Genomic DNA, 13,925 nt, shown 5'->3' with positions numbered 1-13,925 from the left:
CCGCCACTCTAAAAGATTCACTGTTGGATCAAAAGGTGTTTTGCACTTTTGGAAAAGCAAGTTTGCTCTCCTCTGACATGACAGAGATACGGCAAGATAACAGAACCTGAAATCGAGCCGTCTATAACTGTCCTGCATAATCGATATTTCTCGAGGAGGTTGCAGTTACACCAAAACTGTCTTCTGTGTCACTGGGTGTCTAGTTACAGTAAAAGCCCATCAACTTTTTTTTTTTTCCTGATTATGGCACAGCAAGAAGAGAAAGAGGGGAGAGAAAGGTAAAAACTCCTAGAACACTTTTCTTTGTCCAGTTCTTTTTAAAAATCACCTGTGTCCAAAGAAAAATTTAGAACCAGATGCCATTAATGACAAACTTTCATTTTGGTGATACCAAAGTGTTTCTGATCGCGTATCTGGTTTTGTGTCGTTATCACTTGATCTAGACACTGAGGACAAGTTCCCTGAATTTCACACCCTGCGCTCTTTCAGAAGGATTGTGGTAGCAGAGAAGGAACCGAGGTCTGAAAGCCTGTTTTGGAGCAGCTATCTCTGGAGATAACATTAACAAGGATTGAATAACTGCCAAATGAAATTTAATACATTTTCCCATCCATGAAATAGGCCTCTTAAATACAACAGAGTAATTACTTTCACAATGCTCCCTGGGAACAAAGAGAACAGAAACACCGAGTGTCTTTTTTGTTTGTGGTGTTTGTTGGTCGCTTGAGGATCAGGATCAGGGTGTTCACCAGGACGCTGGGTGCAGCTCCACGTAAAAGCAGCCTTGCCAGCAGGCGTGTGATTGGAAGCCGCGTAGCTCTTAAATCTGTATGTTGGAGGGGTTGTGGCAGATAATAAATTTTGTAATCTTGTTAGACCTCTTGGTCTTGGCCTGAGTGGGGAACCATGACGTTTTTTCCTCTATGATAAAAAAATTTAAATGATTTTACATACCCATGTCTGTATCTGCACTCACACAGATTCACATATATACATACATGTGTGTGCACACACACAATTTGAAAACAAATCTACAGAAAGTAAACCCTTTTGTTCCTAAAATTCATATACAGGGTGGGGCAAAGTAGGTTTACAGTTGTGAGTACACAAAACAGAGTTTATTCTTGTATTATTACTTATTAATTACTGTATTATTTTCCATAGGAACAACTGTAAACCTACTTTTGCCTTAGCCTGTCCATATACCCAGTCAGATTGTTCAATGTTATAAGTTTTTCGAGTTGGAAATTTGTTTTTTAACCCTCTAACTAGATGTTCACTAAATTCACATAACCATATCCAGCCTTACTTAGCTCTTCTCTGTCAAAGGAGGAATTTGGCCCGAAGGGTTTCCAAGTCTTTCCAAGCCCTGAAACTCCATATACTATGATGTAAAAGTGCTTCTGATATATTAGTCTTATCCTCAGGAAGTAAGGTTATTGAAAATTATGTGGTGTTTACATATTCAAAAGAAGTAATGCACTTGTAAAGTTATTTAATTATTCCCAATGATAAATGAGCACAGGAGAATTTAAGTAGCTGTGTTGCAGTTTGAATATAACTTGAGCTGAAATGTGACTCAGACATTTACATGTCATAGCCATGATCCGCAGGCCACACAAGGGGCAGGTGTGTTAAGACCAGGTGATCAGGCCTCCTCTCCCTCTTGTAGCTCTTTGGACCACGAATGGGGACGCCTGTCCTAGGGTGGCTCATTCACAGGATGGTCCACGTCTGCTTCAAAATGACAAGCTGGGCCATCAGGTGATCTCGCATTCTGAACTGAGAAACACTAAGACAGAAAGGGACTCGGCAGCAGGTACGGAACCTGAGAATATCCCGTGTGACACCAGGAAGGAAGAGGTCAGGCGGGATCAGAAGTGGGCGGAAGCCAGAGGGACCCAGGTACCGCAGAGGGGGGAGGTGGGCTGGAATCTCTCTTGGTCCGGAGAGTCAGCCCAGTCCAAATCCTAAATGACAGAAACCTTCACAATAAGCCTTTTTAAATTGAATTTGTTGGGATGACAGTGGTTAATTCAGCTATAGAGGTTTCGGGTGTACAGTTCTCTAACATGTCATCCGTATGTCGTGTTGTGTCCCCGCCACCCAAAGTCAAGTCTCCTTCCGTCACCGTTTACCCTCCCCATACCCTGTTCGACCTCTCCTCATCCCCCTTTCCCTGTGGTCGTCACCACACCATTGTCTGTGTCTGTGGGGTATTTTTTTTGCTTTATTTCTTCACCTTTTCCCCCAACTTCCCCTCTGCCCTGACAGCTATCACTTGAGCGAGCTTGAATGAGGCTTTGGTTCTTACTATTAAAACTGCCCACAAAATTGATAAGCACACTGAAGTTTCACAGAGGATCTGCACAAGCTCCCCAAGACGGGGCCACACCCAGCTCCTTCACCATCCTGTCCCCAGCGCCTCACAGCATGACAGGCATGGACTAGAATTAGTACATTTTTTTTAATTAATAAGTGTACACTTTGATAACGAACAATTATTGAATTATTTTAGATTTTAGTTCTGTCATTTACTTTTAGTGTAAATCTACTAAAACCACATTGTGTGTGTGACTGTAAGAAGGTTCTTCTTAAAGGCCGAGAAGAAACTTGTAATCAGTATTGATCAAATGAACTGCTCTCACAGGCTGGCTTTTAATTTTAAACTATTGCTTGTATAGGTGAAAAGGTTACCAAAATAGGCCTTTAATGAAGTATGAATTTTCTTTAAAAAAAAAAAAGGAAGGGCCCTTCTAGAACCTCTCTGTAGGTTGAAGGAATCTGCTTTCTTGTCATGACATTGTCACAGATTTGTCAGGAAGAAGGTGGACAGATCCTGACCCTCGTCTACACTGACAGCGGCGTCAGTTCCTCCATTCTTTCGGAGTGACTCTCAGCGTGGACTTGTGCTGGCTGCCTGCTGCTGTCTTTCTTTCTTTGCCTTTTAGTGTTTCTGAAAGAGAAATAAGTAGGGCATGATGTTTGTGGTCAAGGAAACACGCTGGTTGTGGCAATGCTAGTTCTTCAGGTTGGAATATGTTATAGCCAGAGGCCGTGGCATTGACCCCGGAGGCTGGAGCTCATCACCACACGGACCGGGACCTGTCACCGGCCACTCCTTCGGGGTGCGCAGGGTCTACGAGGGAGGTCTCACCACCTTAAGCATAACTTGATCTCCAGTTTCCTTTATGGGAGAACAATTGGCGTATGACTTGAGATGATCTAAAGTGATCTGTAGAAAATGTATAAAATTAGGTAACATGAATGGCTAAAATCTGAACAGAAACATAGTTGGAACAACTATATTCTTAAACATATTTATAATACCATTTAGGATGTTGTTGCCATTGTGCAGGAGAAAGATTTAAAATCAAATGGATATGAACAGAACAGAGACCAAAAGTGCAAAGACAATTGTGGTTGAGGGCCACTTGCATTCTGAGGGTTCTCGAACTGACACAGCCCCTCCCTGTTACATAACAGGCACATACTTCCAGTGAGAACACGTGACTGTATGACGGCTGTGTACCACTTGTTTCCTGTATTGCTTCTTCCAGAAAATGTAGGACTTACTCTCCAAAACGTCTACTACTATTTTCTCCATTTTGAGGTTGAATGACGTAACCCATGGTTGTACAGCTATTAAAGAAACCAGTTACACCCTTGTTATTTTATTCTTCTCACTCGGTTATACTGTCTTTCTTAACAGTTGAGGCAAAGAAAATATAAAGGTAATTGGTTGTGAGCTCTTTTTTCCCCTTGTAAAAACTAATCTTAATGTGACCCAGAAGGGAAGAAAGAAATAGCAGGATCAATGTCTGAATATATTTTAAGCGAAAAGCAAAATATTAACCTTAAGTTACATCGTAGATGCCTACAAAGCAGGCTTGAAAATTTTGATAGGAAGATCCTGAAATAAAAGCAGTATACATCTCTGCTATGCCTCAGATATGTGGTTGCCTTCAGGGATTCTGACTTAGAACCGTCTTATGTGGAAACTCAAGAAATTAAATCCACTGGGAATACCAATAAATATGAATCAGCACTACGGTAATTCTTTAGGTTAACATTGATTGACAGACTTAAAGAGCTACTGTTTGATCAAGACCTGTGAAATCCAAGCCTACATCTAAGTAGGCTAATGTAGGCTAAAGTAGGCCTACACCTAAGTCGACATCTTAGATTGGAAGGATAATCATTGGTTGAGGCAGCTGGGAAATGCACAAATACAAAAATGGCAAATCAAAACCCGAATGGAAAATAGCTATCGGTCTTTGTTTGGGAGGGACAGTAAAAACCTATACCGGCAGGGAGTGAGGAATGGTGGGCGGAGCTGTGCGGGCTGTGAGAGAACAGGCTTCCGTGGCAGAGGCACCACGTGTGTGAGAAGGGCTGGCACTTACCTGGGCCTCCAGCAGCCGAAACTAGAACCAGTGAGTGGGGGGTTCAGGGAGACCAACTTGTGGCGAAGAAGGAATGGGCTGCGTTGAGAGAGTCGGGTCTCGGTGCCTTCGCTTCACTCACAGAGAAGCCGAAGCCACCATTCAGAAAGATCCCAGAAGGGGACTGGCCCACATGGGGCGGGTGGCTTGGGTCTCTGAGCTGCAGCATTGGTTTATACTTCCCTGTGTCCACGAGCCTTTAAATCCTGTCTTGCTGTATTTTGAATCTGAACAATTAGTACAATTTATATGACCCTTTCCCCCCTGCCCCTGAATTATTTTCTCCCGTATTGCTCCAGAGTGTGCAAAAGTGAAAACTTTATGCTGGGCTGCCTTCAGCTAGTGTGTGCTTTGTTCGTTTCTGGGGACGTTACTGTTGCCAGTTTACATTCCTGTCGTTGTTGCTTTCTTTGAGAAGACTCTTTGTAAACATCTGGTAGCGAAGGAGTGAATGCAAATTCGCCTCTGTGGCTCTATATTTTGGATTGGAAAAAATTCCAGTTTTTGACTTACCACAGTCTAAATTCATGGATAAGTATTTTCAATGTTAGAATCACTGTCCTGTGTGAGTGTTCACCTAACAAGCTAAGAAAATAACTGTGCAAACGAAAATGCAGCTACCCAGATTGCCCCTAGTTTGCAAAAGCTGAACGGTTCTGCTTTAAGGCGTCCGCCACGAAGTCAGCGATGCTGCCTGGGCTCCGTGAGCTTCACGTCTCTGGACCTCCGAGTAGGTAGTAGTAGTTAATAAAAAGCTCAGCAGTGTTTTTTCAGACCAAGTCATCATGCTGTATGCTATGATTTTATTCTTGGAAGCATAGAGAGTGTTTACAATATGGTGTCTTCCTAGGATCAGAACGGTGAAAAAAAAATGGAAAAATGTCCAAACATCTTTGCATGGCAATGATGGCATTACTGGTGTGTTTAATAAAACCTTTATTGGTCCATTTTCCGGTGTGGTGGCATTGGCAGAAGCGGTCCCCCTTTGGATTTGGAACTCAGCAGCTGATGAAATACAGTAAACATTAATTTGGAATGGGCTGCCAGTTTTGGAAAGCCAGGTGACATTTTATTATATTTGTACCGAGCAGGGGCTATGTCCCATACTGCTGTAGCTTCCGCTGTCAGAGGCTTAGCTGGCATTATGGAAAAAAAATGGCAGGCCTGAGAATCTTATCCCCTGAAATGAAAGTCGGATGCCAAATTGAAATTCCTGTAGGATTTCCGATAGCAATGGGGGAATTGAGAAGCCCACAATTAAGCATATGGGCATTAAGATAATTGTCAGATCTGTTGGCGGACATGATAGAAGACAGATGGGTACGAATCAGTGCACTCCACTGCAGCACCCTGGGAGACAATTTGACGTTTTACCTGCCTGAGCTCCTCTGCCGTGTTTGTCACCGAGCGTACAGGCGGCATCTTCCAGGGCTTCGTGTTTTGCAGGGCTCTATAGGTGTATGTGTGGTCCTTCAGCGCCCTCTAGTGAAATGCATTTGGGAGTTCTGTTTTGCACAGCCCAGTCTTCCTCAGGTCCTTGCTCCCTGGGGAAATCACCGCTGGTTCCCACTAAACTCTATGGTTTCTCTCACCTTGCAGGTTGGGGCCCATCGTGAAGATGGTGTGGCCCTCAGAGGCAGCCATTCTCTTGTGCCAAACCAGGTTCCTGTCCCGCAGCTTCCTGTCCAGTCTGCCACGTCCCCGGATTTGAACCCGCCCCAGGACCCTTACAGAGGTAGGTCCACCTCCAAGGGCAGTTCTGACCCCACTTGAACAGTGGTGGAGCTGGGGTCGGCCCCAGTCTCCCCTGGCATGCGCCCTCAGGAAGCACTGTCAGACAACCGGGAATCAAATTCGGCCCCAAAACGGCAAGTAAATGGGAAAGTACTTAGAATGTAGCCGACAAATTGTGTTTCTTCAGTAGCAGTTTTCTGAAACATCCTCTGAAATCCTGGTACTATTTCAGCAGGGAATGAGACAACAGACTGGTGAGAGGAAATTTTATGTTAGCTATTTCCACATTTTGCTCATTCAGGTTGTCTAATTCGGTTAGTTGTAGCCTAACAATGATATTTCCAAATGAATAGGAAGGAAGGAAATTGTTTTTGTTGTTGAAGATTGAAGGAAATATAGGTACGTAAAAAAAATGGAACTTGGATGATTTTCGGTGGTGAGTCATCCAGGCCTGTAAGGCCTCCTACCACTCTCTGCGAAGGGCTTCTCATGACCCCGGGGTACAGTACTGTTGAGGCAAGGTCAGGGTGCCCTGCTCCCTGTGGGACTGACCAGGTGACGAGGGGGCAAATGGCATCTTCTCATTCCCCTCGCCTTCAGAATAAAAACGATAACACTAACACAGGAATATGTGTAAGTGCCCTTTCACATTGTACCAATCCGAGTGTTAATCCTGCCCAGGTGTGCCTCCCCACTTTTGTTTCAATGGTGGCAGATCTTTTACCAAGCCTTTGGTTTCCCTTCCCTGTCCTAGATCAGTGCTTCCTACACTTTCAGCACGGCCTTCGGGTCTCGATAAACGCAGACTCTGGTTCGGTAGGGGTGCAATTCTGCACTTCTTATGGGCTCCCAGGTGGTAAGGAGGCTCCTGGCCCATGGACCCAGTTTTGAATGACAAGGCTCTAGACCACACAGGTTACACATACAGAGTAATACTCGATGTGCTCCTGCCTGAGCAACAAATGACTATACGGCAGTCAGGTTCACACGGAGTCGTGATCTTGAAACTTGAGCAATGGGAAAGCTAGAAATTTCTTCTCTGAGCAGCTTTCTTCTTTCCATGTGCACCATTTTTTCAATGCTGATTATTCTTTGAGGATAAGAGCAGACTAATTTCGGTATATCATTAGGGTATCTATTGAAGCCCTGACTGCACATAGTTAGTGTACTCCCTGGGAATTATATTTTAAGGACATTTTTCTATTAAATCATTGCATATGGAAGAAACTCAATATAATAGCTGATATTTACTTGGGTTCTTAATCAGAACATTGAGGTATGTGATTTTCATGATTATGATTTTCATTGCAATTAAGTTGATGTTTTGTAGACAGTGAAATTACCATCTACTCCAAAAGATTGCAAAATAGAATTTAACCTCAGAGCCAATGACAAGAAAACTTGTTTCCGCAGGTGCGTTTTTGAAACTTTGCCAGGTAGCGCACACACACGCGCGCACACACACACACACATACAAATGCCAGAAGGATCACAGTTCAGCAGTGTGAGTTGTGTGGCTGGCAGCCCCAAAGTCTGGCCTGTGCATGCTTGTGCCTCGAGTCTTCGGTGGAAATGTGACCCAGTCTTGCTCTTCCCGCAGGCATGCCTCCAGGACTGCAGGGCCAGAGCGTCTCCTCCGGCAGCTCTGAGATCAAATCCGACGACGAGGGCGATGAGAACCTGCAAGACACGAAATCTTCCGAGGACAAGAAACTAGACGACGACAAGAAGGATATCAAATCAATTACTAGGTCAAGATCTAGGTAACAGTATATAATACTGTCGCTTCATTTAATTCCTTTATTGGACTTTGATGAAGTGAACAGAACAGGAAGAAACTATTCAGTTTTTTCCTGGCAGGTAAAATGGGAACTAAAGGCCTGTGCTAGAGGTACTAGCGTATCGTTTCAGATACTGTCTGTACTCTAGTGATGCCTGGAAAGTCTTTGCATTTGTCCATTTGGACCCAGTGCTAATTACACACAGTACAAGCAATTTGTAACTGATACTTGTTCTACAAATTTGGTCAGAAGTGTTCTTTCTAAAATCTTTTTAAAAAGAGAAATTTGTGATATTGAAAACTCAATTGATACATATGCAACTGTGATGTTTTTCTTACCTCAAAAAAAGAGAAAATACCCCAAGGATGTGGATGTACGTATATAAGAGCAACGCCTAAACTGCTAATGGTTTTTCTCCTGAAACTTCCACCTGTAGAAAATACAACAGCAGGAAATAGCTTCTGGTTGGCTCCCTTAAATACAGCATTCAATGTCTTTAAATTAGAACCTCTGCCTTGGAACTTTAACTGTAATCTGATAACCAAGTGGTTTGGAATACCGTGCGCCCATACTCTCTACGGTCAAGTCCATTGGGTCGTTTAGATTTGCAAATTAAATGTACCCAGACTATACCTTCCTTTTATTTATTTTTTAAGAAAGACTTTTAAAAACTGATTTTAGGGAAAGAGGAAAAGAAGCATCAGCTGTGATCCCACTGACATGTGCATTCATTGGTGCTTCTTCTGTGTGCCGCGCTCACCCACTGAGCTGCCCTGCCAGGGCCAGGTATACCTCCCTTTTAAAGGCTGTTGTTCTCAAGGTTATATCCAGTGCCCTGTAGGAATTAAGAACATGCCACCTTTTCATACTGCCTTTGTAATTATTAACATAAACGTTATTACATGACCTGCCACAAGTTCCAAAACTGCCAAGAGCTTCTAGCTTATACCTTTCACCATCGCTGCGGTTTCCTGGCTCTTAGCCACATTTTTAAGAGATCCGAGGAAGGGCTTTCACATGCTCACTATTGTCTCTGTTGGTTCTGGGGTCACTTAAGTAGTGGCCATAACATACGCATATTAATGGATCAGTGGGACCTTTACAGTTTCGGTACGTTTTAACTTGTTGTTAAGAACCTTCTTATTTTAAAAGGTCACTCTTGTGACATTTACTTAGGCCTCCAAAACCGTGTGGTAAGGCAGTGCTTTTCAAATCCAGGCAGTTTTATTTACACAACCAATTCTAATTAGTTATTAGCCTGAATACCTCTGGAAAGCAGGTCCTGTTTTCTGGCCCACTCAGTGAAAGGCTTGGCACAGGTTTGAGGCACAAAACTGTCACCCCTGATTTTTAACTTCAGGACAGGCCTAGCAGAAACTTGACTCTGTTCTTTTCCCACGTATCACATCTTACAGTGGAATGTGGACGTGAATGAACAGTTACCTTAGTTTCCATGGCATCGGCAGAGGTCATGGGTGAGGGAGCGAAGGATCAGCAGAGGCAGTCAGGAGGCTCAGACGGCACAGCCTTCCTGGCGGGTTCTGCTCGGCTGTGCGCGTGCTAGCACGCATCTACAGCAGGCGGTCCCATCTGGAAGAGCGTTTAACCTTTGGGGAGATGAGCTTGCAGCGTCTTCCTTGGTTGTCTCCCCGCTCCCCTCGTGTGCACATGTTCTTGGCTTACATAGGTCATCTTTCTGTGCAACATGTGCTCACAACCCAAGAATATCACTTCCGTTTTTGATTGATTGGAGCTCCTCAACCATAGTTGATCCTTATTGCAATGTGGAAGTTACCCAGAGAGTCTCCAAAGTAGAAGATTCAGAGCCCTGGATTCTAAGCCAGTTTCATGAAGCGTACACTGAATGGCCTAGATAACTTCCCAAATGTTCTGCAGCTCCAAAGTGTTGTGATTAGCATCTTTTCCTGTGACCATTTCAGATTCGTGGAATTTTAAAGTAGAGGCCAGCCTTCATGGTTCTTTAGATCAGTGATTAGATCTCCAGGCTGATGTCCTTGTAGATGGCCACCTTCCGTATCATTTCTTGTGATGGAGAGCCTTTTACTTGTGGTGAAGTGTATTTGTCATCTCACTCATACCCCAAAACTCTCTTGCTCATATTAAATCAAACCGTTCCACTCAAGAGTTTTTCTTTCTGTTCTGCCTTCGTGAAACAAGGCGTCTCCCACGCTGCTCTTTCTTATACAATCGCCCATGAGAAATCCGAAACCCTGATTCTGTGAAACCTTCCTTGTATGATATCCTTTCCAGATGGCTCATCAGCCTATCTGCCCTCCATTCAAAGCTTTCTTCTAATTTGTTGGCATGACACCCACAAACAGAAGTAATCTCACCTTTCCAGACTCGGCAGGGTCCAACCATGCCTTTCACATGAATCACATAGTATTCCTGTCCTCACAATCGGAGAGTAGCTTTTTGGCTTCATCTTTGACTCACAGTGAGTCAAAAGATCTAACCGATAGATCTTCGGTTTCTGTTTTGTTCGTTTTACACAGCTCGTGTCAACTCGGGCTTCCCCTAACTTGTTTGTGGGATCACAGACATCCATCACGTGACAGGCCATGGAGATCGTGTTTTTCTAATTTTAGTTCATCCACGGAGAACATGTGACTCAGATACATTCAGCAGAATGACCACACCTTTAACGCAAATTAGTGGCGAGACCTGGAGAAAAGTCCTCACTCCCGGTACACAGGACCCTCTTCTTAATCGTGTTTAGTGGCACCATGTTAATTTTGACCTATCAAAATGTTTTCACAGTCACTTAACTTCCCTTAAGTTTCAGAGGTCACAGTGTGAAAGTCTGAAAAAGCAAAACAGCTTCCATCTAAAATGATTTCTGAATGGTTGTCCTGCAGTGTGGCTTCAGCCGAAGCTGACCGTGGCCTGCTCTGCAGCGTGCAGCCTCTTGCCCTTCTACATTAGGACGGACACACGCTGGGCCCCAACTTTAACCTTTCCCGTTTGCTTTGGGTTTGATACCTAGGGACCGGGACGACCATCTAAGCAAGCCCAGGCTCAGGTGCCTGTAACCTTCTACCAAGGATGAGAGCGTGAGACGGAAGAAAACAAAAGTGGTTTGGACACCTTCTTTTTCCCCACACCATTAGAAAATGTCGCATCCCTTTTGTCCCGCAGCAATAATGATGACGAGGACCTGACCCCCGAGCAGAAGGCAGAGCGCGAGAAGGAGCGGAGGATGGCCAACAATGCCCGCGAGCGCCTGCGGGTCCGCGACATCAACGAGGCTTTCAAGGAGCTCGGCCGCATGGTGCAGCTCCACCTCAAGAGCGACAAGCCCCAGACCAAGCTCCTGATCCTGCACCAGGCCGTGGCTGTCATCCTCAGCCTGGAGCAGCAGGTCCGAGGTCAGTACATGCCGCGGCTCCTCGCAGAAGCCACAGTCTCACCAAGTGGGAGGGGGCCCTGCTGGACCAACCTGCCTTGAGCAGGAGCTGATAGGAGACTATACAGCATCATTCAGAATAATTACGTGCACAGCAGACGATGTCTAAATCTATACGGCCAGTCCGCTTTCTCCTGTAATTAAGTTACAGGCTTCTTCACGACTGAGACCATGTTATGACGCTTCCCTGTGCACTGTCAGTCATCGGAGCTTATTTCATTTGCATCTCCAACTTCCACTATTCCATAAAGCAGCTCTGCAGATGCCCCATGCAGTCCACCTTCTACTAGCCCCTGAGCAGAGGAGTCTCTGTTCTGTGGCATAAAACCTGAGAAAAGGGCCATCAGCAGAGCGCCCACCGCCTCTGCCGGCTGCCCTGACACTGACCCAGTGCTCTGTGCTTCTCTCCCACAGAAAGGAATCTGAACCCGAAAGCCGCATGTCTGAAAAGAAGGGAGGAAGAGAAGGTGTCATCAGAGCCTCCCCCGCTGTCCTTGGCGGGCCCCCACCCCGGAATGGGAGACGCGTCGAATCACATGGGACAGATGTAAAGGGCAAGTGTGCTTTCAGCTGCGTCTACAGTCTTCCCTTTGTTAGTCCCACCAGGGCCCTGGCAAGGACAGCCACATTTCCCCCAAGTTTACAGATTTTCCCCTTGAAAAAAAGAATTGTAAATAAAACATTTACTGGTTCTGTTACAAATATATTAACTAATTTTTCTTCTTTTTTCTTTCCTTCTCAGGTCCAAGTTGCCACATTGCTTCATTAATACAAGAGACCACTTCCTTAACAGCTGTATTATCTTAAGCCCACATAAACACTTCTCCTTAACCCCCTTTTTTGTAATATAAGACAAGTCTGAGTAGTTATGAATCGCAGACGCAAGAGGTTTCAGCATTCCCAATTATCAAAAAACCGAAAAACAAACAAAAAAAAGAAAGAAAAAAAGTGCAACTTGAGGGATGACTCTCTCTAACATATCATTCAGAATGTGCAGAGCGGCGTGTGCAGGCTGGGACGCAGCCCGGAGACTGAATGGCAATCTTTCCACACTGTGGAACAATGCATTTGTGCCTAAACTTCTTTTGGAAAAAAAATATAATTAATTTGTAAGTCTGAAAAAAATATTTAATTTAAAAATTGTAAACTTGCAATAATGAAAAAGTGTACTTCTGAAGAAAACTACATGAACGTCTTTGTTGGTATTCAAGTCAGCTAGTGTTTGTAATTACTGGGTAGTGAATAAGGGGAGCTCGGCTGCCCTCGTAACAAAACCAGCAAACGTCCTGATGACAGCGAAGTGATGACATTAGCCATTCCTTAGGGTAGGAGGAACAGATGGATCTTATAGACCTATGACAAATATATATATAAATATATATATAAATATATATTAAAAATTTAGTGACTATGGTAAGCTTTTGTTCATTTGTTTCAGACTTTTTTCTCCTGTAAAAAAAAAATAGTACTGATTAACTTTTTTAAAAGAAAGATTTTACTGTAAATATGAATTTTTTTTTTGGTCTTATTTCTGTCCCCTCTTCCTGGTTTGTTATTGTAACCTGTAGTGCCAACTCTGCTTCCGGAGGGGTAGTGCAGGATGAAATGCTGACCCTAATGTTGCTTTCATTCATAAATAAGTAGAAAGTTGTTTCTCCAGTCTTTTGGGAACACAGGACTTAAAAGTCACATCATGTGTAGATATTACAAGCAGCATTACTAAGACATGGCAAAAAGAGTTTGTCTGAATTGTAATGTTGCGTTTGTGACCCTATTCTGGGATTTTCAGAGGTACAAGGTTAGAATGCTACAATGTTACCACTGTGCCTTCCAATGTTTATATCATCGGAAACATAACATAATCAAAGTGGCTGTGATTTAACAAAATGATTAAAGTGTTACCTACATGTGTAGCCGAAGTAGTGTGCAGTGAGGCGTTTCTGAATACATGGTCAGATTTTTGGAAAAAAACAAAAACAAAAAAAACAAGTAAAGTTCAAAAACCATCAAATGAGAAAATTGCAAGTAGTGTGACAGAGCTGATTGATTTTGTTGCTTTCTGGATTTTTTTTTTCACACTGGGTTTACTAAGATGTAGATGACTTAACTGCTTCCTCCTTCGTCTGAAAAATGCCAACATTGAATCATCATGCAGCATTATAATAAGCCTTATACGTCCTAAAGCATTAAGTTGCACTTTCTTGAGGAGGGGCAGTGCAGTATTTCTCTGGCCAGTATGAATGAAGTTTATACTTAACCTATTTGATAGAAGCATGGATCAAGCTATGGCACAGCAGCCCATCAGATAGCGAGCTTTGACGTCTGGGCACAACTGAACCAACTTCCATCGTGAATCTTTATAATGGTTGACTTTGGTGTACAGTGCAGTAAACAGTGCTCCTAGTTAAGTATTTGTCAGCATCCTTTTGTCTCTAACTCGTTTCTATTTTACAGCCACACGATCTTGGCATGTATTAAGAAAAAAAATCCCTGTTCAAGTAGTTTTTTCCACCTATCAGCACTGAGTAAATGCCATAA

At 43.7% G+C, this 13,925-nt stretch overlaps 1 protein-coding gene across 20 annotated transcripts in view; it reads left to right on the top strand.

Moving 5' to 3' along the window:
• TCF4 (transcription factor 4) overlaps positions 1 to 12,484 on the top strand; it is a 332,565-nt gene extending 320,081 nt beyond the window's left edge. For 14 of the 20 annotated variants that reach the window (XM_037034619.1, XM_037034665.1, XM_037034636.1 and 11 more), the window contains 5 exons: positions 6,045 to 6,180; positions 7,780 to 7,942; positions 11,120 to 11,349; positions 11,802 to 11,941; positions 12,130 to 12,484. In XM_037034619.1, coding sequence (XP_036890514.1) covers positions 6,045 to 6,180; positions 7,780 to 7,942; positions 11,120 to 11,349; positions 11,802 to 11,938 — 666 coding nt within the window. In that variant the 3' untranslated portion in view covers positions 11,939 to 11,941; positions 12,130 to 12,484. The remainder of the gene's footprint in view (positions 1 to 6,044; positions 6,181 to 7,779; positions 7,943 to 11,119; positions 11,350 to 11,801; positions 11,942 to 12,129) is intronic. The other 6 variants (XM_037034656.1, XM_037034647.1, XM_037034643.1 and 3 more) reach the window with 1 other exon arrangement.
• The last annotated feature ends 1,441 nt before the right edge of the window (positions 12,485 to 13,925 follow it).

Source organism: Sturnira hondurensis, unplaced genomic scaffold (assembly GCF_014824575.4).
Source record: "Sturnira hondurensis isolate 20B ecotype Veracruz unplaced genomic scaffold, ASM1482457v3 Scaffold0001872, whole genome shotgun sequence".
NCBI classification, from domain to species: domain Eukaryota; kingdom Metazoa; phylum Chordata; class Mammalia; order Chiroptera; family Phyllostomidae; genus Sturnira; species Sturnira hondurensis.
This window is presented reverse-complemented; position numbering and strand designations above follow the sequence as displayed.